This window comes from Cetorhinus maximus, chromosome 13, assembly GCF_964194155.1.
Source record: "Cetorhinus maximus chromosome 13, sCetMax3.hap1.1, whole genome shotgun sequence".
NCBI lineage: Eukaryota > Metazoa > Chordata > Chondrichthyes > Lamniformes > Cetorhinidae > Cetorhinus > Cetorhinus maximus.
In genome coordinates this window covers 98,023,632-98,050,979 of record NC_135891.1, presented here as the reverse complement: position 1 = coordinate 98,050,979, position 27,348 = coordinate 98,023,632, and the positions used below count along the sequence as shown (strand labels likewise).

Below are 27,348 nucleotides of genomic sequence, written 5' to 3'. Positions count from 1 at the left end.
GCTACTAGGTAACAAGGACTATCCACTGATAACATGGTCGATGACTCAGGTATGCAACCCACACACAGGTGGGCAGCATGAAATGAAAGCCATGCTGCAACAGAGAATCACTGAATCACACGGTGCAGAAGAGGCCCTTCGGCCCATCGAGTCTGCACCAACATGTGAGAAACACCTGACCCACCTACCTAACTCCATTTACCAGCACTTGGCCCATAGCCTTGAATGTATTGACGTGCCAAGTGCTCATTCAGGTACTTTTTAAAGGATGTGAGGCAACCCACCTCTGCCACCCTCCCAGGCAGCACATTCCGGACTGTCACCACCTTCTGGGTAAATAGGTTTTTCCTCACATCCCCCCCTAAACCTCCTGCCCCTCACCTTGAACTTATGTGTCCTCGTGACTGACCCTTCAACTAAGGGGAACAGCTGCTCCCTATCCACTCTGTCCATGCCCCTCATAATCTTGTACATCTCGATCAGGTCACCCCTCAATCTTCTCTGCTCCAACGAAAACAATCCAAGTCTATCCAACCTCTCTTCATAACGTAAATGTTTCATCCCAGGCAACATCCTGGTGAATATCCTCTGCACCCCCTCCAGTGCAATCACATCCTTCCTATAATGTGGCGACCAGAACCGCACACAGTACTCCAGCTGTGGCCTCACCAAGGTTCTATACAACTCCAACATGACCTCTCTACTTTTGTAATCTATGCCTAGATTGATAAAGGCAAGTGTCCCATATGCCTTTTTCACCACCCCACTAACATGCCCCTCCACCTTCAGAGATCTATGGACACACATGCCAAGGTCCCTTTGTTCCTCAGAACTTCCTAATGTCATGCCATTCACTGAATACTTCTTTGTCAAATGACTCCTTCCAAAGTGTATCACCTCACACTTTTCAGGGTTAAATTCCATCTGTCACTTATCTGCCCATTTGACCATCCTGCCTATATCTTCCTGTAGCCCAAGACACTCAACCTCACTGTTAACCACCCGGCCAATCTTTGGGTCATCTGTAAACTTACTAATCTTACCTCCCACATAGTCATCTATGTCATTTATATAAATGACAATAATAGGGGACCCAGCACAGACCCCTGTGGTATGCCACTGGACACTGGCTTCCAGTCACTAAAGCATCCTTCTGTCATCACCCTCTGTCTCCTACAACTAAGCCAATTTTGAATCGACCTTATCAAGTTACCCATGTGCATTTGTCTTCTTTATAAGTCTCCCATGTGGGACCTTGTCAAAGGCTTTGCTGAAATCCATATAAACTACATCAACTGCACTACCTTCATCTACACACCTGGTCACCACCTCAAAAAATTCAATCAAATTTGTTAGGCATGACCTCCCTCTGACAAAGCCATGCTGACTATCCCTGATCAAACCTTGCCTCTCCAAGTGGAGATAGATTCTCTCCTTCAGAATTTTCTCCAGTAGTTTCCCTACCACTGACATGATACTCACTGGCCTGTAGTTCCCTGGCTTATCTCTACAACCCTTCTTAAATAGCGGAACCACATTAGCTGTTCTCCAGTCCTCTGGCACCTCCCCCCGTGGCCAGAGAGGAATTAAAAATTTGGGTCAGAGCCCCTGTGATCTCCTCCCTTGCCTTCCTCAGCAGTCTGGGACACAAATCATCCAGACCTGGAGAATTGTCCACTTTTATGTGTTAGAGCAGACCATTGGCATGCTGAAATAACAGTTCTGCTGCTTGGACTGCTCTGGAGGAGCCCTGCAGCACAAGTCAAGGTTTGTGCTGGCCTGCTGGATGCTGCACACATCATCACCATGAGGGGACACCTCCTGCTGCCAGTTACGAGGTGAACAGCTGAGGAGCAGGAGAACGAAGAGGATGAAGAGGAAGGGAAGGGACAACCTAGACAGTCCATCTGGCTGGGCTGTCCATGCAGAACTTACCCAAGTGTAATACCAATAATCGCAATACCAATTTCCCAATCACCAACAGTCCCATATCTTTCCTCTGTCACTGAGCATCTCAGAGTCCACTTGTCCACGATACAAACACAAAATAAATATTCTGAACCAAATTTATAAATGAAATTATTGTATGTGGAAGTCAACCAATCAGCATTAGGACCCATCTTCTGTGTAGCTTTGTCTGTCCTAGTGCCCTTATGCAGTGCTCTCCCAGTGGCTGCAGCTCGGCTACTGGAAGGCTACTGACTTTGAGTGAGCGAGGCTGCAGTAATCTGTTAGAGGACAGGCTGTTGAACCTGCTATGACACCTGCAAGCCCCTTCGCACTTTGTAATCCACAGCCATGATGGCAGCCGGTGAGCTTACATAACAGCAAGCTGGGCTTCCACTGCAGCACTCAAACTGTTCTGATTCTGCTGCAGTGGAAGTTGTGATATCGGCCATTGGACACTGTATCACAGTTGGGTCCAAAAGTGTTCAAACAGAGTCAGCCACCACTTCCACATTGTAAAGGATGGGCTCCAAGCTCTGTGCAAAGCCCTGTGACAAATTGACATTGGACTCCTCCATGCGCTATGATGTTGAATGCAGCCTCTCTGGCAATTCACCAAGCATTTCCCAATGCACCAAGCATTTCATTGTGCACACCAATCAGCCTTCTTCTGTAGGCTGCCCCATCCAAGTGCTCACCTAAGTCCTGTGCATCTGAACTCATGTGTGGTCTCATCTTCCTACAAGCTGTGCCATCCTTTCCTGGCTGCACGCCACTCACACCCAATGTCTCACCACATGCAGATCCCGCCTCGATACTATCCTCCAAATTGCATGAAGTGCCAGTATTGAGTTGCTGGCTGTGAGTATGTAATTAAGTGATGGTGTGTCTTCATCATCACTGTATTGTTGCTGTTCCTCCACTGACCAGGCATCACTTCTTGGGTATTTGTCAGGAAAAAGGCATAAGTGTAAGGTTATGGTGTGGGGAGTGGGGAAGTAGTAGGCGAATGCCTACGTCATCTACAGCTAGTAAATCAGAGGAACATGGGATGAAGGGCGAGTGGCATGTGAGGAGTATTAGGTAGGTATGAGGATATCGTCATCTTTGATGTTGCAGCCCTACCAATGGCCACAATCTCAGCAACGGGCATCCCAATAATGTCCAGCACTGCCCCCTCAGTGGAAGTTAAGACATGGGGCAGAATTTTATGGCCCCATCGCAGCGGGGGCTGGGCAGTAAAATGAGGCGAGCTGTTCAAAAGTCCATTGACTTTGGCAGGACTGTAAAATCCCGCTGGCGTAAAATTCCGCCCCTTCAACTATACCTTCCCCCTCTGTTGTGTGCAATCTTCTCATGCAAGGGAGAGTGAGGTTTATCAGTTGAATGCGCTGCAATTGGATTGGTAATGTGGCTCTAATAGTTGAATAATTAGCAAGCTATGGGATGTGGTTGTGAGGCTTGCAGCAGTGCTTAGTGTGTGAGGGTCAGTGCAGCATATGAATGCTAGGTATGAGTCTTGAATGATAGAGATTGTTGATAGTTGACTGATGGATGATTTGAGCAGTGAGCAGTGTCTGAGGTCAGTAGTACAATTGGTAGGATATGGCATTTGAAGATGTCTTCACTGACCTTGACCACTCTTATGAGGCCATCAAACTTTTTGTGGGGCTTCATCCAGGTCCTTGGGGTTTGATGCCTGGCACGGATCTCTATGACCATCTGCTCCCACTGACTGCTGAGCATGTGTCTGGAGGGCTACTTGGCCCCCTTGCGGATACAGGACATCTCTCCTCCTTTTCACCCCCTCCAGCATTGTCTACAATGCAGCTTCCAAAACCCTTGGAGCCCTGCTGTTGTGGCATTCTTCAATGTTTCCCAGGTCAGAGCCTTGCCTGACTGTCAGTGCCTGTTTCCATCACAATGCACCTCCCCTTTAAGAGGTGCAAGCTAGTTTGAAATTGTTCTAGCCACTCACGATATTAGTCCCCTGCTGACGTCCTCACTAAATCCACAACACAGTTAGTGCTGTCTGGTCACACAAATCATTCAGATTAGTGGGCAGCAGGAAATTGGCCTGCTCCCTGTAATGTATTGACAGGGCATGGAATAACTGTGCATCGCGATCCTTATACCCGGTTACGGTGGGGGGAGGGGAGGGCAGGGGATCTATCCAATTTAGTCCCTCCTGCAATTTTGAGCAGGTGCATTTTTCAGAATTAGTCACATTTTATTTCTAGTTATATCATTATTCAATAAGTTTGAACACTGCGTGCAATCTGCACACTACTATTCTGATTTCACTTAGTACAGAGAACATCTACTCTGTACAGCTGTAATCATTATGCCACCTGGCATCTTTTGGGATCAAGGGCTGCAGTGGGAATCATGCCAAATATCATCTTTGGTCGTTAACAAGGCATATTAAAAATTTTGAACAGCTATAATAGAACATTCTGTCTACAAAAAAAGTCACAAGGAAACATTTTCCTTGGTATAACTGAGTTAAAAAGTTATTAATTCTAACTCAATAAGAGAGGCTTTAACTGCATATTCTAAAAGCAAGGTAGATTGACCTTTGAATGTCAAAATGATCAGATGTTTCACTATTCCTGACACCCTTCTTAGTCCTTTAACTTTGACCCTCATTTGCATTCTAACTTCCTGTCACAATGCAATGAATCTACTACTCTGAAGGAGGAAATACAGAAAATGATGGGCCAAGGCTATATTATGGGCCAAGGTTATTTCACTCAGTGACTCATGAATGAATCCTTTTCTTTTATACAGATCCAAAGGAGGTAATTATACTCCGAGCACTAATTTTAATAAATATATGTTATTTTAAAATTCAGTGTTAAAAAAGATGTAGATAAACTGAGCAGGGGCAGGGTGTGGGGTAGGGTATAGGAGGTCTTAGGTGTTCTTTATCCAGATGCCTAATAAATAATCATTACCGTTGACCATTGGAGAGCTCTGCAATCTGAATATCTTTCTCACTCAGAGCTTAGTCCAAGAAAACATGTTGGACTGAGATGAACAGTGGCACAGTCTTCATGTTCAAAATCCCAAATGAGCTGCGTATAATTTCAACCAGAAACTATGGTTTGCTGGACTCAAATAAAACTCATATTGGAATGTTTGACCTTTCAGCTTAGCCACAATTATAATTATGTAGCAGTTGTCCTTCAAAAACACCCCACTGTACTAACAAACTATTAACATCTAACCTCAGAATAAATCACCCTAAGCAGCTTTTCACAGCAAGTAACAAAAATACAAGTTTCTGGAAAAACACCAAAGCTGAAGGCTTCTAGTATGATTATTAATTAAACGTCTGCAAGCTGTTAATTTGCTAACTAAAGGAGAGATAAATTACAAGGGGAAGCAATGACTAAGTAGATCATTAGTATCCACATGGAGAAAACCACTGATGTGTCTTTTAGGAGACCAGTGTTTGTATCTAATTAGTCCGATTAATATAACACTGACAGAACTATACTCAACAGGAGTACTCAGTTGAAAACGTACAGTTAAGATCACAGAAAACGATTTGGTGGATATAGAGAATGGATTGAATTTTTATGCTGTGCAGGATGAATGAAATATATCTGTTAGTTTGCTGCATTCTCAGCTGTTTCAAGGCTGCTAGAAGAAAGGTTAATGAATTTTATGCTCATGCAGAATGTATTCCTTGATCAAAGACAAGACTATATGTCAAAGTCCTTCCTGACTGCAAATTGTCTCCTGCCATGACAAGTCCGTGTCAGGAAAAATCCATACATGCACTCAGGAATAAGCCATAAAGCCGGAAGCAATGTTTGAGCACAAAATGTAGGCAACAGAAACAGCTAGGCTTAACCCTTTGAAAACTACAACAGTACTTCTGTTCCAAAATAAAACCTTTTACTAGTTAGAGTTCTAGCAATATAATGAGTAGCACTTGTGTTTCACTAATAATTAAAATGTCTATTTTAGGAGATAATTTTATCAGGCTGAAGCGGGTTTTTAAATGGTTTGAAAGAGACCCTTAAGTCGACAAGGAGATTCAAACACATTATTTAAAAACACTTTTGGCTGTTGTGTGCATATAATCTTTTGATCGTAATTCAGTTTTGCTTAATTCTATATTTTTTTGATTTGCATTACAATCATGGAAAAAGCCTCTCGTGACGCTTTATTGAAATTGTGCAATTTAGTTTTTTTGGAGCAAAACAGGTTTCAAGACGTTGGGCAGAATTTTCTGTGCCCGCTGGCGTCTAGCATGTTTGATGGCCTGAGTGGACAATATGGCAAGTAGGCCAAAAATCAGTTTCATGATGTCGTGAAACCAGTTTACAATCATCCGCTTTATCCAACAATGGCAGGCCGCGTTTCCCGACTTCGGATGCCGGGAACCTCATTGTAATACATCTGCATATCATTATAAGCCCTGCTTGCTGGAATCATCCCCCCTCGCTGGATCATCTGAGCACGTGTTTCACAACATTACACAAGCGACGTACAACTGGCGAGCTGCACTTCGATTGGGACTTGGAGGTTTGTTTGCCGACCTTGTTGTGGGCAGCTAACGTCCACAGTCATCAAAGCTAGGCTTCACACTCAGCACCACCATTTCTGGGGGGGCTCTGGGGCGGGTCTCTTTCTACCAGACCAGTCAAAAGGCAGGGATAGCTTCTCAATGGCTGCAGGGCTAGGGCTTGCTTGCGGAAGGGGGAGAAGTGGCCTCAAGCAAGGGAAGAGACTGCAGGGTGAGGGCTGTACTGGGGGAGTGGGGTATCCCAGGGTGTGTTTGAGGGCAGAAGTTGATCTGTGCAAGTGGCCTCAAGATGGTGAGGGCTGAGAAGGCAGTTTCCAGAGGTGAGGCTAGATGGAAGTGTGAGGGTGTGTGTGAGAATGGGTGGTGAAGCCCCTTGCAGTGAGTGAGATGCCAGTGAATGTGTGATGGGCTTGAGTGAGTTTAGAGTGATGAGATGGTTGCCTTACCCTGGTGGCAGAGATGAGATCATTCATCCTCTTTCTGAATTGGATGGCCAACCTCTTCTGTGCAGCATTGGCACTGATCACCACTGCCATTGCCTACCAAGCTGCAGTGGTAATGTTGCTGCCCCTCCTGCAGCCAGACTGGGGGGGTAGAGGACATCACAGTGGGCCTCTGTGGCACTTGAGGGACCAGTCACTAAACCGGGGCGGGGCGGGGGGGTTGTGGGCAAGGGGAGGGCTGCAGTCTTCTTGAATTTTGGAGCCATGTCTTCTGTGCAGCCATCCTGGGCTGGAAGCTCTGAGAGGTGTGCGCACGGCTACACTTTAAATGTGGCGCCCGGCACAATGAAGTGGTGAGATGACGGCTTGGCAGGCAAATCGGAGCCTGCCTACCATCGAAACGGCAAGTTTCCCGGGAATGCATGATCACTGATGGGGGGATGGGCCAATTCGGCGTGAATGCTGCTATTACAGCCGGCAGATAAAATGTCCTTTTTCCCACCCGCTACTGTACTTAGTGCAAATTTGGGACGATTCCGCCCATTATGTTAATAGTAATATAATTCATGTACATTTTTAAAATTTAATAATTGTACGAGCCTGAAATAGCAGAAAATATCCTTCTAATAACTAAATTCCACTCATTGTATAAATAAATAAAATATATACACTATACCATAGTACTCTTCACATGCCACATTCAGTCATATCTCAAATCTTTATTTTATTCATTGGATGTGGGCATCGCTGGCTAGGCCAGGATTTATTGCCCTTATTTAGAGTCAACCATACTGCTGTGGGTCTGGAGTCACATGTAGGCCGCACCAGGTAAGAATTTCCTTCCCTAAAGGACATTAGTGAACCAGATGGGTTTTTACAACAATCATTTTATGGTCATCATTAGACTTTTAATTCCAGATTTTTATTGAATTCAAATTCCATCATCTGCTGTAGTGGGATTTGAACCAGGTCCCCAGAGCTTTACCCTGGGCCTCTGGATTACTAGTTTAGCGACAATACCACTGCACCATCACCTCCCCACCTGTGACCATCTTTCCTGCAAGTCCATGTTTGAACCTCTCCAATCAGATTTCCACCATTACAACAGTAGTGAACTGGCCTTAATCAGTCACAAATGACATTGTAGGAGGATGGTATGGCTGATTGTATCAAAAACTGCAGAGAGGCTGAGGAGGGATGTGGGTGTGACCACAGTGGCCCTCCCCGATAACCTCTGCTTGACCTACTCCTCTTCCTCATCAACATGATACCCAGCAGTAGCATCAGCTAAAGACAAGAAATCAGGTTCCATAAATAAGCTGACAACACTAGCTCTACTGTTCCAACATCTCCCTCAAATTTTCCACGGCCTATGTTGTTAGATTGCTTGTCTGACATCCAATTGTTAATGAGCCATAAATACCTGCAATTAACTACTGGGATCACTGAAGCTGTTGTGTTCAATGCCTGCCACAAAATCCATACCCTTGCCTCTAATACAACTTCTTCCCATCTCCTCAGCTGAACCTCCTGTTCACAAATTCGGCGATCTATTAGGCGCAGAGCTGAACTTCTGACCCCATATCCTCCATCTTAAAGGCCACCTACTATATCCCCATAATATTGTCTGTCTCCATCACTGCCTCAAAATATCTTTCTATGATTCTATTGACTAAACCCTCAACCATGCCTTTGTCAACTTCAGAGTTGACTATTCCAATACTCTCCAAGCAAACCTCTCATTCTCCACTCTCTTTACACTTCAGTTTATCCAAATTGCTGCTGTCTCTATCCTTTCTCGCATCATTATCCTTTCGTCCAAATCTTTTTATGGCCTTGCCTTCCCTATCTCTGAAACCCTCGTCAGCCCCGTAGCCCTTTGACAATGCAACATCCTTCCAACTATGACGTCTTGTGCTTCTCTTTGCCCCACTATTGGGCTATCATCAGCTATTTAGGGCCTAAGCTCCGGAATTTCTTCCTTAAGTTTTGCTTTCCCTTCAGCTCCTATATTTAAGGCCCTCCTTACCACTCATCTCTTTCACCAGCTTTTTAGTCAACATTTTCTTTTTTGTTTGCTGCAATGTTAATATTAAATTTCTATTCCTGTTGAATTACCACCCAAAAGTTCTAAAGGAAAACAGATGTATGGGGTCTTGTAACCAAGGTAGAAAAGTGCCTAAAGATTTGTTTGGTATTTTGTTTCTGATGGAATAAAATCAATGTAGAAGAGCCTTTAGAGTGTTGCTGTGAAGAATGGCAATCAGCAATACTGGGATTATAAGTCAATCTTCAGAGAATTTAGTAGCTTGTTACTAAACTTAATATTCTATCAGGTTTGAAGTCACAATACAGCAGTTTCCACAAATGGGCTGCAACTATACTGCAGGGTTGCAATAGATGGGCTGTATAGTCATGGACACTCATTGGGGGGGCATTTTTTTTAGGTGAGACGTGGTGTGCAGGGTGACTTATCTATGTAGGATGTGAAATTCCGATTTCCCGATGGTGGGTTGAGATGCAAAGATAAAGTCAACGGCGTGTTTGAAGCATATCAAGCCTCACACCGGCTTATGGCAGGTTCCTACTTGTAATACATTTGCATTACATGAATATTCATCAGTGTGAAATATTTTTTAATAAAGTTTTACACTTGGGATAAAGTTAGCATGTCATGAGAATCTTGTGGCCTGGTCCATTTTTGCCTAGAGATGGGGTACACCAGTTGGCTTTGTATGCTTGGGTCAGTATGAGTTTTCCTTGCTTAACTCTGCAGCACAGGGGAGGGGAGCAGGAGAATGGCAACTTACATGGAGGCACGGAACCGGAAAGCGTGAGTCAGTGTGGGGGGAGGTGGGGTGCATGGGGAGATGTGGTGAGGAGTGGGACAGCGGTGTGCACGGGGGAGTGGACGAGGGATCCAGAGGAGGACAATGGATGGGGTCGGCAGCATAGAGGAGTGAAAAGGGAAGTGCTTGTTGTCCTGTTAGCCAAGGTAAGAAAATGAGTGGTCCAAAGGGTGGCATCAGCGCTGTCCAAATGTATGTCTATCTCAGGGTGTTGGCTGGCAGAGTCCCTACAGGACTTTGAGTTCACCTACAACATTTCAATTATCCCTGCTGAGAGTGATCTCAGACAATGTCCTTTACAATGCATAGAAAGGAGGACCAGCTGAGCCTGCAAGTTCAGCCCCCGTCCCACAGAGTGGCGAGTACAACACTGGACGCTAACATGAACAATAAATAAAGGGTGGGAAAAAAAACACAACATTTCTTCCACAATAATTCCCATGTAGCCATCAATGCATGCCAACCACAAGGCATTCCAGTACATTTAGCTCTCTGACCAAACTTGTCTCAACAAATAATGTGCACAAATGAATAAAGTAAAAGCAACATAAAGTGAAATATTTACACGTGAAATTTAATTTTGAAAAACACACCTTTGCGCTCTCAAGTCTTTTGTTAATAGCAATGGAGTTGGGCAGAAAGATTTTGGCTGTGATGCAGAGCTTCCTACTTTGACCAGGAGGCTCTTTCATAGCCCACCCATAGCTGCAGCATTGTCAGCTGTTGGTGGGTTTCACGACTGAAAAGCAACCTCCGCTGTTTCCCCTGCTCGCCACCAGAATTTAAAATTTTCATTATAATCACATGGGAAACAGCAAAAAGAGAGAGCAAAGTGGCTCACTCTTCTGGTTATGCTGTCAGGAGCAGCATACTGTTGATAAAACCCCTCCCATAAGCACCGATTTATTCCATATTTCCACATTTTGAGCATTGATAATATACACTCCTTTCAGTTGACATTTGGTAGTAAATATAGTGAATTTCTATGCCTATTGGCATTAGCCTTTGAGCGGCCTAACCATCAGTAAAGGAAACGTGGAGCCAAGAATAGCAGGAATGCTTTTCCAGATGACACAAAGATACTGTGCCTCTCCTCACTCATTTTTACAGCTTGCTTCTGGCTTATGTTTGCTATGGAGCCGTCAGTTTGGCAACTTCCCGCCAGCAATCATGGAGTACTCAGTAATTCACCAGCTCAATACAAATGAGGTCTGAATTCAAAAATGCCTCAGGCCTCACACTCTGATTATTGGGTAGCAGTGCGGTCATTCTGCCCACTCTGTATCCGCCTGATATGGGCAAATGTCTAAAATTACCCCTGCAGTGTACATAGCCCGTTTTCTTTCTAAAGTACGATGAAAACCAGATGTTTATTGATCAAAGGAAAGGGAGAGTAGACAGGAAGGGCTGGCAAAGTCAATGGTCATCACCTGAAAACCTCTACGTTTGCCAGATCTGGCAGGGACAAAGCGTTGTGAGCAGGTCACAGGCCTTCATTTTACAATGTCAAACTTTCTGGTTGTGTAGCTTGATTAATTATTTGTCAGCAGCTTATACTTTATGTACAGCAGCGATGCAGCTTTGTGGCAGAGAATTAAAATGCAGACTCCTGCACACTGCCCACTGCCCACACCTCTGTCAGGCCCAAAAGTGGAGCAACCCTGAGATTACTTATTAACATGCAGATGACTGTACAGTACCTACATTATTATCATGCATAAACTATGAATGCCTCATAAAAAATTACTGAGTTCTTGTGTAAGACTATGTGAGAGTGTTGTAGAGGACACAGATGGTTAATCTCTGTGTTGTGAGCCCAATGTTGTTGGATGCAGCTGGTGCCTGAAGGTTTATTCCCTACATATCCACAAAATACATTGTGCAACCGGCATGGTGAATTCCTCACATTTCTTCATCAATTTTCTTGGCTTGTAATAAATAAAGGTCTAGTGGATTTGAAACTGAAGAAAATTAACCTTCCAACAATTCTTACGATTATTGTATATAACTGTGTTTCTTTCTTTTGCAACGGACTTTGGGGAAAGATAACTCTATCCTGATTAATTGTCCTATTGAAATATTGTAAGATTAAGGTTTCACTTCTCTCATTTTACTTCTGATTCCCCTCATATAAGGCACTTACTATTCTGAAACTTCCTTCAGCTGGGAGGTTGCAATGACTTTGGCAGTGGGTTTCAAACCCACTGTCTGTGCTGCCGTGTGATGAGAAAATGTGCGTGCACAACCAGCACTGTCAGATGACGGCTTCCTTTGGTCTAGTCTAGAACTCTGTCTGTTCACCTTATCACGAACTGTTAACACTCAATTCTGACTGTGAGAAAACACTCTGGTAATAGACAACCCCGAAAGGTAAACCAACAGTTATCTGAAAGGTATACATCTCTACTGCTATCTGTACAATATTCAATAGGTTAATCTTTATGATAGAGGCAGCAGCTTTTTTCACTGGTTGTATATAATACTAATCCAATTATATTAGTCCCTTTTTAATTAACTGAATGTTCTCCTTAAGTTCACAACATTTCTTGTATGGTTTGAGCATCCTGAAACCACTGTAGAACAAGACTGCCTGACGATTTTAAAGTTGAAACCATTAGCAAGCTTGGAACATTAAAGCAGCTTCAGTAGCTAGTAGTAGACCACCTGGTAGCACAGATTAAAGAGTATTGGGCTCCTCATTTAGGGTCTGTGGCTTTGTGTCACAGGCCCTGTTTATCACTTGGATACACAGCCACTTGATGTGTTTCATTATGGCAGAGTGCCGCAATTTTAAGTGGTGGAAGAAAAGCTCATTCCTCTAAAGTTTACCTTTGGATTGCCTGATTATGTAACCTACAATAACCTGCTGTCCTAGCTGAAAAAGGCTCAGTCTGAGTGACTTTTACATTTGGAAAAAACAGATTTGAAAGATCAAGAATAGATTAGATGTGTCATTGTGCCTAATTCAACAAAATGATTATGGCTTTTAATGCATAGAGGATTTTCTCTAATCATTTATATTTATTAAATTAACAAATCCTCTGCCACCATTGTGCATTATATTTCTGTGCTATCTCCATATAGAATTTGAAGTTGTGTGGAACTTTTTTATATGGAGAGTAGATGCTACAAGTAAGCATTTGGCCTCCATCATTGTGAAGTCTTGAGATTAAAGGGAGTCCAGGTGACAGGTGAAAGTTAGCCCTAAGGTCTCACAACTTCAGTCTGTATCTCCGAACAGAACAACTTAACAATGTTGATAGCGGGAATCATATTCAACATCAGACATCGAGTTGGTAAACTGTTTCAGAGGATATTGTGAACTGTAACAAATTCAGTCTACCCTATTTAGATTTTGCATTCAGAGGGCAAGGTTGGTTACTGCATTTTCAGAACAGGTTTTCTCCTTGGCTCAGTAGTTAATGCAGTAAGCATGGTTAGTCCTACTTGCTATTCATAAGAAAGATGACATGGACCTGCCTTTAGTTGGTTTAGATGAGGCGAGCAACAAATTGAAATCACGGCACTGTGTACGGCCCGAAGAAATTTTAATTCCTGGGCGTTATCTCCATGCTGGATATCGAATTCTGTAACTGGTGGAAATCACAATGTAGCCAGCAAGAGGGAACAGGAATTCGAGTGGCCGGAAGTACTGCTAGAGACTGAGCCAACAGTCCCTGGCATTAAGGTAGATAGTTATGGGAGAAGATCTGGAGGGGACTGTGGTCACGGGAGACATCATGGGAGTCCCAAGATGCCCCTGTGGGACCAGGGACGAGTAATGTCGTGGAGGTAAAACTAATCACCCTTAGTGATGGATAGGAAGCAGGGTTTAATGCTCAGCTACAGAGAATTCACAAAATGCCGTTCAATGGCCAAACATCACGTTATTTTTTGATAATATTTTGGATGAGTTTGGTGCTCATTGACGTGAAGGTTGGCAATTCTGGGAATGAAACAGTTTTGTAATAGGATGTACTAGGATGTAATAGGATGCACAGTACAGGTCTGGCACAGAACATCAAACTGCAAAGAAAGCTTGCTTTACCTAATCAACAATAAAGTCTCAACTGTATCTGTGCAGCATTTGCTACTACTTACATCAATCATTTTTATGGCTTCTCACAGATACATTGCCCATGTTTGTGCTAATTCGTAACATTTTTTCCCCCTTCTGGGTTCAGAATGCCCAAACTCATTTTATGTAGAACCCTATTGGCTCATAACAGTGATTTCTTTACCTCATCAATTTGAGCTGCTTTCTAATCCTAGCCCTACAAGTGTGTAGAACCATTGTTCTCCCAGTCCCCAGTGATCTTATTAGCCTAAATCTTCCGATCAGTATCGGAGCTGCTGGGTCTGCTGCTGATGAGACAGAAAACTACCCACTTACGTGGATACGTTGAAAAAGTGCCAAGCTTCTGATCTATGATGCATAAGAACTCCTTCAGTGCAGAAATCCACGCAGAGAGCAGCGAACAGAATCAGCGCAGAAGACACAACTCTTTTTAATGGCACTAGCTGCCATAGGTAAGTGTAAATGTGCAGTGACAGCATTAGTGAAGGGTGAGTGGATGAATGAGAGGTAGGGTGGTGAGTTAAGTGGGTAAGGTGGGTGAGATATGTGGGTAAGTGGATAGGGTGGCAGTTGGGTAAGGTGGCAAATGGGTGAGGTAAGTAGGTGGGTAAGGGAGCAGTTGGGTGGTGGGGGTAATCAGGCCAGGTCTGGTTGGGGTGTAGTCGGCTGGTTGGGGCCAGTCAGGCCAGGTCAGGGAGGGAAGTTGGGCCAGGTCAAACGGTGAGTTGAGGGGGGCGGTGGGTCAAAGGGGAGTTGGCGGGTCAGTGTGAGTAATTGGCTGGGCAGGGTGGGGGGTGGTGTGGTCAGTTCTGTAGTTACCCAGGAATTTGACTAGGATTCTTTTGTCTAACATTTCCTGGGTAATTATCCAGGTAAGTAAATTGGAACTGTCTAAAGTCTCTGACTCTAACTCAGAGTTGGGGATGTTTACAGAGGGTCCTGGAGAGCAGGGGAATTGCCCATTGGAAGTTCAAACGTCCTGGGTGATTCTCATGGAGTCAGTACAACAGGACTTCCGTAGGGCCTGATGTGCATCTTGGGTCATAAGTCTGGTTTCAGACAATCCAAAGGCTAGAAGATCTGGGCCAATGTTTCTAGTTTACTGTAAACTCCTCACACATTCAAATGGAGATGCAAACTTATGAAACTTATTAGAGACAGATATTAATCATTCATATTGAGGCAGCGGTCCAGGAATGAGTATTCCTGAGCTATTCATTAAATCTGCTGATCTGCAAAGTGACACTTTGTAGAGATTTCAATTACCAGAGCTTCAATCTCCTGTTATTGACCACAAACAATACAAGTACTGCACTGCAATGCTATTGATTGCAGCTTTTACGACATGGCTCCTCTACAGAAGATAGTAAAAAAGTGGGAAACACTCAGCAGAAGATGTTTCTTCTTAGATTGTTTCCAAAATTACATATAGGCCAACCATCTTCAGCTGCTTCATTGATAACCTTCCCTCCATCATAAGGTCAGAAGTGGGGATGTTCGCTGATGATTACACAATGTTCAGCACCATTCACGACTCCTCAGATACTGAAGCAGTCCATGTCCAAATGGAGCAAGGCCTGGACAATATCCAGGCTTGGGCTCACAAGTGGCAAGTAACATTCGCACCACACAAGTGCCAGGCAATGACCATCTCCAACAATAGAGAATCCAACCACCGTCCCTGACGTTCAATGGCATTACCATCACTGAATCCCCCACGATCAACATCCTGGGAGTTACCATTGACCAGAAACTGAACTGGACTAGCCAGATAAATACTGTGGCTGCAAGTGCAGGTCAGAAGCTAGGAATCCTGCAGCGAGTAACTCACATCCCGATTCCCCAAAGCCTGTCCGCTATCTACAAGGCATAAGTCAGGAATGTGATGGAATACTCCTCACTTGCCTGGATGAATGCAGCTCCCACAACACTCAAGAAGCTTGACACCATCTAGGACGAAGCAGCCCACTTGATTGGCACCACAGACACAAACATTCACTCCCTCCACCACCGACGCACAGTAGCAGCAGTGTGTACCATCTACAAGATGCACTGCAGGAATTCACCAAGGCTCCCTTGGCAGCACCTTCCACAGCCACTACTATCCAGAAGGACAAGGGCAGCAGATCGATGGGAACACCATCACCTGGAAGTTCTTCTCCAAGCCACTCACCATCCTGACTTGGAAATATATCGCTGTTCCTTCACTGTCGCTGGGTCAAAATCCTGGAACTCCCTCTCTAACAGCACTGTGGGTGTACCTACACCAGAGAGGCTGCAGCAGTTCAAGACGGCAGCTCACCACTGCCTTCTCAAGGGCAATTAGGGATGGGCAATAAATGCTGGCCTAGCCAGCGAAGCCCACATCCTGTAAAAGAATAAAAAAACTTCCAAAAGATTGGGATCAATTTCTATGGAATGATATAACTCTGAGATGAACTCAAAAGGGAATCCAGAGTCCACCACTGTCAGAAAACATGCTCCAACTGTCTCTTTTGTTCATTCTGGGTGGGTAAAACTCCTCCCCAGGCCTCTGCTGTAAAATGATTGCCTTACCTCTTCTGTGTGTCTCAGGTCATCCTGTCATTGGTTGGTTGCTTTTGATCATGTTTGTTCATTTTCTATCTGTACTTCATAGGACAGCTTGAGGTGAGCATAATACAGCAGATGTTCTTGGTACATGACAACCTCAGAAATGTATATTTCTTGCTTCATAAATAGACAATGTCATGACATGTTGTGACACTAAACACTAATACTCCATAATGGGATTTTGTTTCTTGTTTTTCTGTATTTGTGGCAGGCCCACAGGACCTTGTCAGAGGCAGTTCTTATGGACATAATGGCAATCAATCTCTATCTGTTCATTTACAACAGACCCAAATATGAGATGAGGAAAAACCCCCAGTGGTGTTGAGTTTTGGAAACTAAAGATCCAATGTGTCCTGTTCCTCCCAGACAGGCAACACTTCGTATACGTCAAGTCGCAAATTACTCACATACGTTAAGTCAAAATATTATTTTCTGAAAGGAATCTATCTAATTTGCATTTGAATGAATCAATGCTATCTGCTTCCACCATCTCCCTAGAGAGTCTATTCCCTAGATCTACTAGTGGCTCACTGAAATAAGAGGCTGGATTTTACAGCCCCTGCCAGGTGTGTTTACAGCAGTTGGGGTGGGGGTGGGTCACGTGAAATATGAGAGATGGTTAGCTCACCAATTTCACACCCACCCCTGAGCTTTTCCCTTTAATATGGGGGGGGGGTGGGTGGGTGCGTGCTGAATTTGGCAGCCTGTCAACCACGTGTAAGTAAATAATTAAGGGTCAATCGAGCTTATTTACAAGCCAATTGACCCCAATATTATAAAAGTAAAATACTGCGGATGTTGGAAATCTGAAATAAAAACAGGAAATGCCAGAAAAGCTCAGCAGGTCTGGCAGAACCTGTGGAGAGGGAAAAAAAACAGGGTTAACGTTTCAAACCCAAAGGACTCTTCTTCCGAGCTCTGAAATGGACTCGAAAAGCTTACCCCAATATTATGCTGTCCATGCCGTAACATGGTTGGCATTGGGTAGGCAGGCTGGAGTGGACAGACCATTCTTTCAAATAAGTTTTTAAAGGGCGGGAAGGAAGTGGGGTACAACCTTCAGGGGGGTGCCCTTTGTGCAACAGGGGCATCCACACCGCCGAAGATAGTACCCCTCCTTCCTTCCTGCCTACACTACAAAACCCACACCCCACCCCCCTGTGAGGGGCGGAAGTCCCACAGTTTCCTTGTTGTTGCCGACTGACTTTTTAGTTGTTGATGGGGGAGGGGGTGGTGAGCAACATGTGCCCCCGTAAAATCCCGCCCAAAGTTACCACAGGTAAGTTTTGAATGGAACCCTTTTCAAGCAGACGCAGCGTCCTCTGGTTCTACAATTTCAGACAAGGCAAAACAACTTGCTATGACCTACACTATCTAGCCTGTTTAGAATCCTTAACACGGCAATCTTACCATCTCTCAACCTTCTTTTTCTCAGTGGGAACATGTTCAATTTACATAATTGCTCATCATAATCTAATCTTTCCATCCTCTCAATCGCTTCTGTATCCTTTCCTGTAGTATTCATTTATACTGCAACACCCAGATCTATACACTGCATTCTAAGTACAGCTGCACCAATGAGTTATCAGGTGGCAGGATTACCTCACTATTTTGGCTCCAATATTGATTTTTTAATACATTCTAATATTTGATCAGCTCTACTTTAAAGATTTCTTATTGCCTAAAGGCACCTTTACCTTTGGAGTTTTCCCAACAACAGTGATATTCCCAAATGTAAATAGCTCCTTCTCCAGAAGACTGAACCCAAAATTTTGCCTGCGCCCCAAATTTGTGGATATTTCAAGATGCCATTGGATTATCTCATTTTCTAATGATCTCAGAAAACATACGGATTGTTTTGGGAGTTTTAATATGTTAGGAATAGTTTAGAAAGATTTAGCTTATCATTTGTAAATTTTAACAACCACTTTTCAAAACGAGGTAAGGTGGACCCGTCCAAGTGAAGCAGCCTATCCTTGGCAATCCAACTATTTTTAGATTGAAAATCAAATTATGCACTTTGTCGAGGAGTGACACAGTCTGCTGACAGGTGTCCACTTACAAAGGATCAGCAAGCTAATCTAATTTGCTATTAACCATCATGCCACTGAAGCAACCTATCATGTCTTGTGACAAGGCTATGGGGCTGTTGGAAAAGTCACTGCTTCTGTATTTATTTACCATGCCATTTTTTAAATCATTTATGGGATGTAGGCAATGCTGATAAGGCCAGCATTTATTGCCCATCCCTACTTGCACTTCAGAAGGTGGTGGAGAGCCACCTTCTTGAACCGCTGCAGTCCATGTGGTGGTAGGTACTCCCACAGTGCTGTTAGGGAGGGAGTTCCAGGATTTTGACCCAGGGTTAGCAATATGTTTTCAAGTCAGGATGGTGCGTGACAGGGAGGGGAACTTGCAGGCGGTGGTGTTCCAAAGAACTTGCAGCTATTGTCCTTCTAGGTGGTACAAGGCGTGGGTTTGGGAGGGGAGAGGATATAATATTCAGTATCAATATCACTCAATAAAACTATGATAGCTGACTGGGATTTTAGTTGAGATTAAAAGCCTCTGCTTAAAAAGGAGGTTGTGTTAAGATTAATTGTGTATATATATTCACAACATACCAAACTGGGATTTTATTTGAGATTAAAAGCCTGTGTTTAAAAAAGACGTTATGTTAATATTAACTGTATATATATATTCACAACATACCAAAGTCTATGACTGAGGCAATGACTAGTTAGAATGTTGTTCTGGGTTACAAGTGGATGAACTCCAGTATCCCAGTTAACTCCAGTTATTGCCTGCAAAAGCCTTTTCTATTCATTTACAGGATGTGGGCTTCTCTGGCTGGGCCAGAATTTATTGCCCATCCCTAGTTGCCCTGAAGAAGGTGGTGGTGAGCTGCCTTCTTGGACTGCTGCAGTCCCTGTGGTGTAGGTACATGTAGGGGAGATTTAGTCTAATATTTAAAGATCTCTGTCACTCTTGTGAATGAATGAATGCACTATTGTTGCAGGGATAAATCTGTGTGCATGGCTTTATGTATCAGTGTGAATAGTTCTGTTATATAATCAGTAAAGAAATGTGTATTTGATGATGTAAGAATATCTTTACAGAACAATCAGTCCCAGCCTGATGATAAAAGGCAGCTGTAGGCCACTGGCTGCACTGTAACATGAAGTGACAGGTTGTAGGTGTGAGACCAGAAAATCACTCATGATGAGCTCCTGATCACAGAGCACGGGTGCTCATCCTTATGAGGAAAGGTTGAGCAGGTTGGATCTACACTTGTTGGAATTTAGAAGAATGCCAGGAGATCTTATTAAAACATATAAGATTCTGAGGGTAGATGCTAAGAGGATGTTTTCCCTCGTGGGAGAATTTAGAACTGGGGGCACAGTTTAAATTAAGGATCTCCCATTTAAAATGGCAATAGGGATTAACTTCTTCTCTCAGAGTGTCATTTGTCTTTGGAATTTTCTTCCACAGACAGCAGTAGAGGTTGGCCATCGGATATATCCAAGGCTGAGTTAGACAGATTATTGATCTACAAGGGAGTCATGGGCTATAGGGGTAGGCAGGAAAGTGGAGTTAAGGCCACAATCAGATCAGCTATGATCTTATTCAGTGGCCGAGGAGGCTCGATGGGCTGAGTGTCCGACTCCTGCTCCTATTTCTTCTGCTCGAATGATTTTTCTCAGCTGGGTGTAAGAAAAATGGAGAACAAGGCAACTTGAGCAAAATTATTTCCCCTGTACTTATGCGGCAACCAAAATGCAGTTTGTTCTTCTCCACCTCTGACATCTCGTATTTACGTCAGTTTAAAAGATCACATTTCACAAATGCTCCACCTGCTCTGATTGGCTATGTTTCACTTGAATGTTTACAAAAACATGATGTGTCACCGTCACTCCACCTGCAAGTTCATTTAAACTTTGAAAAATTACAACAAAAGCTGAGGAAAGCTTATTTCACCTGATATTTAGATTGAGTCAGACAACATTTTCAAAAAAATATAACTCTTTGGGCCAGAAATGGAAATTAAATTAAAAATAATGTGGTTTAATAAATCTGTTAAAATGATGGGGGTGGTTATTTGGTACAAGGGCTTTAAACATTAGTGAGACAACAATGCTGAATGTATTTTCCATTCTTACTAAGATGCACATCACAGCGATTTAAGCATCACAATAAAGTTAAGTTGCCTTTAGTCTAGTGTTTATTTATATTGCAGACGTGCCATCTTTCAATCCTTATAAGGATGAAATCATGCATCTAGATAAACAAGCAAAGAACTCTGATTGTTAATCTGATCAATGGAAAGTGATCTTGGGTAATTACAACATGCATTGGAAATTTTCGAATATTCCTGCGACTGAGTTCACTTTGCACAAAATCACCTATTATTTTAATTGTTAGTCATAAAAATCTACAGGATAAGGGGCTTTAACCTCCTGCGCAACAAGACCCACCTCCGCTTTCTGTCCTCCTGCCTGCAGGTGTTAGTGCCTTCTATGCATCATCGCTTTTCTGATCTTCTGTGCCTTCCTGCTGTTCTTCACTTGCAGCAAACTAGTACAAGTTTTCAACTTTCACCCAGCGTGTTGCAAAGCCCCTGTCCACCACCTCACCCCTCCCACTCTCCTCACTGATCAAACAGCTATGGCATTGCTTTAACATTAAATATGTCCGTTCAGTAAAGGTCATATTTCTTATGCACGTGCACTGGTGTGTCTGATCTCTACTTGTGTAGGGGGAACGTGTAAATATATGCTGTCAACCTTGCTTGCACTTCATAGCCCATATTTTCAAGCAGTGAGTTATCCACTTTCCTTTCTTCAAAAAACTGCGTCATGCCTGACTGCTGAGAATTAAAGCAAGATATGTAGTTCCTGGTTTGCAATCATAATTAGGTATATCCTGTCACATACCTGACTACAAAAGGATTTTATTCCATTAATGTGTAAATGACATGTGACTACGCCACAAATAAGACAGAACAATTCTCGCGAGTTCAGTTTTTATCTTTATCGCTCTGCGTTCTTGCGCAATTTCTCACGATCTTATCCTGACTGGAATTTAACAGAACCTGAATAAGCAATTCTCCTGACTAATTTTTTTCAAATGCACATTTTACCACTGGAGCAAGACTGAGAGTAACAGGAATAATGGGTGAAAAGTCAATTATTCCTGCCTACCAGTTTTGCTGCCCTGTTCAGTCTAATTTTTGGGTAAACTTAACATCCAGAGGAAAATATGGTCCTACGCAATTTGCATTCTCTCATCATTTACAGACACTCAATACTGTGACAGAGGCTGGAACTTTCCAGCATAGTTGGCCTTGGACGTTCATGGTCGGCAGGGGGGACAATTCGCCATGAGGGCCAGAGATCGGTTTCACGCTGGTGGGAAAGCACAGCGGGATCATCCGATGGTGGAATGCGAATCCCGATGGAGGCTGGCGTGAACCGGATTTGCATCCTGGAAATGGGATGCAAGGTGAGGCCCGACTGGAATTATCCCCCCCTAAGCCAGATTTTCTGTTACGCCAGCGAGAAAACATGCCGGCCCAGAGCACACCTGGACTTAGCGTTAGGACCTTGCTCAGATTGCGGGCATCTGAGGAGATGATGCTGGAGCCCTACAGCTACCGGGCCCTGAAGGTGCACATACGTTGCATGCTGGGTGGATTCTCACGCACATGACTCTGCTGCAAAGCAGCTCATGGTAGGTGGGAGGTCTCCGTTGATGCTTCGGGTCTGCTTTGGAACATCACTGTCTTGACCAGGGGCTGCCACAGATGATCAGCGGGCAGGGGGAGTGGAAGGCCTAACTGTGATTGGGAGAGGAAGGTGTACCGGGAGGGGTGGGGGTTGGGAGGAGGAGAACTTACAGTTGCGTTGAGTGAGGGATGATGTGGTGCAGGATCCTCATGTGGGTGTCCGCCACCATCCTCACAGTTGCTGCACACACGGTCCACGTCCTCACCAGTCAGCGTGGAGTAAGCTGCGCTCTGGTGCGCTTTAAATATGGCGCCCAGAGCGAGGAATCGCTGAGGTCACAGCGTGGTGGGCGAATCCCAGCCCGAACACCAGCGATCCGGAGGTTTTCCTGTGAATGCATTATTAATGAGGCAGGGACGCGCCAGGAATGGGACGATGCAGCGTGAAAACCCGCCATTGCGGACGGCAGGTAAAGTGTCATTTTTCATGCCTGCTCCCGCACTTAGTGCAAATCTGGGATGGTTCCGCCCACAATCTCTGAGAGTCTAATTGTGGAGAGAGAGAGACAGCTTTGGCTCTACCACCAGGGGCTGAGTTTAATTTCCATTTCTATTATCAATCAGCAATTGGGAATGTCAGAAGACAGTGCTTTGAGACAATAAGATAACCACCACAAACAACAACAGCTTGCATTCATATACTGCCTGTAATGTAGTAAAACATGTCAAGACGCTTCACAGAAGTGTTCTCAAATGAAATTTAACACTGAGCCACCTAAGGACATCTCTTGGTTTCCCTCAGATCCTAACATACAACATTCATTTTATTTACCTCAGGAGTTGAAAGGCTCCTCATGATCCCACTGCAGTATTCAACCAACTGGTCACTCATATCCGTTCCTAAATTAAAAAGTCTACTTCCTTAATGATGTAACACTTCAGTTTTACACAATATTTTTATCAAATTTAAAATTCTGATTTATCTCTTTAATCTGTTTCTCTTTTGTGTCCTCACATTCTTTATTCTTTTTGAAGATCACAATTTGTTTTCCTCAATTCCTTCTTGAGTTTGTGGGATTAAGAAAGGTTTTGGGATGATAAATAACAAAAGAAAATGTTCCATAGAATCAATGGGGCATCTTCAGGATTATCAACTATCAAAGGAAGATGAAAAAAATCTTTTTTCACACGCTTTGCTTTAAACAGAGACTATAACATCAATTAAAAGTGAACTGGGTAAACATTTGAAATGTACTAATTTAAAGGATATGGGTAGAGGGCAGGGAGATGGGATTAGAGTAGAGAGCTCCAGTTGAAGATCGAACACCGGGACAGCCACAATTGGCTGAATGTGATTTCTATGATTCCCTCAATCTTTTCTCCAGTTTTTTTTCTTCTTTCCTTTTATATATCCAGGCTAACAGATCCCTAATTCAGACGTTCAAAGAAACAGTCTGAGAGATACCTAATTGTTGGCAGATAAGGCCCAAACTTCTTTTAAGGTCTGCTGACATTACAGTTGCTTACTTAACCCCGTCCCTAACCCTTTGAATATTTTTAAGGCACAGCTACATGGATTCTTGATTAACAAGGGGGTGAAAGGTTACCGGGGGTAGGCAGGAATGTGGGGTTGAGGTTACAATCACATCAGCCATGATCGTACTGAATGGCAGAGCAGGCCGAAGGGGCCGAGTGGCCTACTCCTGCTCCTAATTCATATGTTTGTATGTAAATTAAATAATTTGCCTTGGCCTGATTGAAGTGGCAGGCCAAAGTATGAGCAGGGCAATTAACATAAATCTTTAACAGGGACAATTAGTAGAAAACCTTCACTCCAGAGAATTAGAAACACATAGGTAATTAGCTATGATGGAGGATCGCTCACATTTAAAAACTAGAGAAGGAAGGCAGTTGCCAGAGACTATAAACGCTGTTCAGTCTGTGTCTATAGACCTTTGGTAAAAAAGAAATCAGTAAGAAAATGAAAAAAAAGAGACCTGGGGATTTCCTAGACCTGAAAACCTAACCCTTGTGAAGGGGTCAATGTACAAATTATGTACCTATTGTTGCTGTTTTCCCTTTGTTAATACTGAAAGTATTAACTCCTGCTTAGGTACAATTCCATAAACAGCAGGCACTTCCGTGTGCAAGCCTTCATAGTAAGTGTTCACAGGCTATTCTGTAGCACATGTCACTACAATTGAGTGGGAACCCAACATCCACACTTCCAACTGGGTCCATTCCAATTTCTTTAGAGGAAGGTTGATATTTATTCAGGAACATCTCTATTTCTAATGCACATCGACCTATATACACAGCTTGATGGGTTCATTTGTCAATCTATGTTTCCACATCCTGAAAGATTTTGTTCTTGTTTTCAAATGTTGGATTGCTAAACAACTAGGATTGAAACAAAGGGTGATAAAATGGTACCTTACTACCTTAGAAACATGTGCATACTTAGATATATTGCACTGCATTCATATCAAGAAGCTTATTCTATACTTCATTAATGAGGAAATTTAATATACCTAATAATACACAGCATATCAATGTATTTAAAGACTAGATAAAGAGGTCACTTTGCAAGACTTTGTTTTTGTGGTAAGTGTTGTTTGACTGCAGCATAGGTCAGATAAAGGGTACAGTATATAGGGTATAACATTAGAGGGCCGACTCTGTGACCTATGTTCTCATCAAAGGAAGCTTCATGCTGGAAGCAGTCTTCTGTAAAATTACCCTTAAATACATGCTGTAAAAGTTGTTTCAAATGTTATTTTAATTAGTATTGCAGAAAGTTTGTCATAGCCAAGGAAGTATTCTAGATTCTTAGGATGAGAAAAAATATTGAAAAAGAACTTGCTAGGGCTACAAACAGGTATCTTACGAACTATATAACTTTCAAGTAAACTATTCAGACAAGCTGCAATGTGAGTTTTTCTAAGGGTCTACACATTTTACCAAATCATGCTTAAAAACACCAGGTTCCACTTTCACGTGAACGGAATCAGGTTCTTTGAATGGTTTGTGGCATGTCCTCAGTGACCTGTGTCACTGTAATCACTTATACACACAATACATCGAATTAACATTCAAGATATTTTTTGCAAAAGCAAACAGATAATAAATCGGCTAGAGGTCTACTGGGCCAAGAAAAATGAACTTATTCTCTAAAGACCCACATGGACAGATTAGAGAGTAATTCCTCGAATGTTGCATTTTCTTCACATAAACAGTTTATCATGATTTTGAAAAATGTTTTCAAAGCTGAAATGATCTACCTGTGAAAGGGAGACTAACTAATTACATAAAAACTATCAATGAAAGTAGACCTGCTACAATACCTGTGGCTGATAAAGGCTGCCAGGGTCTCTTGGTCCTATTCCCACAAAGGAACGATTAGCTGGGGGGGTACCAGGTGTCGTGTAGGCTGAAATGAAATAACAATGTTAGAAGCAATGGATAGACCCACAATAGTGCCTTAATATGGGCTACATTGCTTTAATGAAAATAGTTGAGCTTAAAGGAATAATTGAACTGTATTGATATGCACAACCAAATAAAGATATACAGAATCACACAGTGCAGAAGAGGCCCTTCGGCCCATCGAGTCTGCACCAACACGTGAGAAACACCTAACCTACCTACCTAATCCCATTTACCAGCACTTGGCCCATAGCCTTGAATGTTATGACATGCCAAGTGCTCATCCAAGTACTTTTTAAAGGATGTGAGGCAACCTGCCTCCACCACCCTCCTAGGCAGCGCATTCCAGACCATCACCACCCTCTGGGTAAAAACGTTTTTCCTCACATCCCCCCTAAACCTCCTGCTCCTCACCTTGAACTTATGTCCCCTTGTGACTGACCCTTCAACTAAGGGGAACAGCTGCTCCCTATCCACCCTGTCCATGCCCCTCATAATCTTGTATGCCTCGATCAGGTCGCCCCTCAATCTTCTCTGCTCCAACGAAAACAACCCAAGTCTATCCAACCTCTCTTCATAACGTAAATGTTTCATCCCAGGCAACACCCTGGTGAATCTCCTCTGCACTCCCTCCAGTGCAATCACATTCTTCCTATAATGTGGCGACCAGAACTACACACAGTACTCCAGCTGTGGCTTCACTAAGGTTCTATACAACTCCAACATGAGCTCCCTACTTTTGTAATCTATGCCTCGATTGATAAAGGCAAGTGTCCTATATGCCTTTTTCACCACCCCACTAACATGCCTCTCTGCCTTCAGAGATCTATGGACACACATGCCAAGGTCCCTTTGTTCCTCAGAACTTCCTAGTGTCATGCCGCTCATTGAATACTTCCTTGTCAAATTACTCCTTCCAAAGTGTATCACCTCACACTTTTAAGGGTTAAATTCCATCTGCCACTTATCTGCCCATATGACCATCCCGTCTATATCTTCCTGTAGCCCAATTCACTCAACCTCACTGTTAACCACCCGGCCAATCTTTGTGTCATCCGCAAACTTACTAATCCTACCCCTCACATAGCCATCTATGTCGTTTATATAAATGACAAATAATAGGGGACCCGGCACAGATCCCTGGGGTACGCCACTGGACGCTGGCTTCCAGTCACTAAAGCATTCTTCTGTCATCACCCTCTGTCTCCTACAACTAAGCCAATTTTGAATCCACCTTATCAAATTACCCTGTATCCCATGTGCATTTGCCTTCTTTATAAGTCTCCCATGTGGAACCTTGTCAAACGCTTTGCTGAAATCCATATAGACTACATCAACTGCACTACCATTTAGAAATGATTTACATTTCAAAAATTTAAAGAGTTGAGATTTTGACTCCCTGTTCTTGCCATCATAAACACTGCTTATGTCCACCTCCAAGACCCCTCCTCTGCTTCTATTCCAACCTCAGTCCACCGACTGCCAAAACCATCATCCATGCCATTTGTCACCTCCAGACTCAACTCTTCTAATGCTGCCACTGCTGGCCTGCCAACCACTCTCTGCAAGATTTAGCTAATCCAAAGGTTTGCTGCCCATATGTTATACTGCGCCAACCTTTACTCACTTCTCTCCATCATCCACACTGAACAACATTGGCTCCTGTTCCCTGAAACATCAAATCCTCTTTCCTGTGTTTCGATTCCTTCATGGCCCCACTGTTCTGTTTCTGTCACCTCCTCTAGCCT

The 27,348-nt window shown here is 43.4% G+C and overlaps 1 protein-coding gene across 7 annotated transcripts in view; it reads right to left on the bottom strand.

Annotated features, from left to right (window-relative positions):
* Positions 1 to 27,348, bottom strand: part of nfic (nuclear factor I/C) — a 737,693-nt gene that overhangs the window by 83,732 nt on the left and 626,613 nt on the right. For all 7 annotated transcript variants that reach the window (XM_078555863.1, XM_078555858.1, XM_078555862.1 and 4 more), the window contains one exon: positions 25,519 to 25,604. In XM_078555863.1, coding sequence (XP_078411989.1) covers positions 25,554 to 25,604 — 51 coding nt within the window. In that variant the 3' untranslated portion in view covers positions 25,519 to 25,553. The remainder of the gene's footprint in view (positions 1 to 25,518; positions 25,605 to 27,348) is intronic.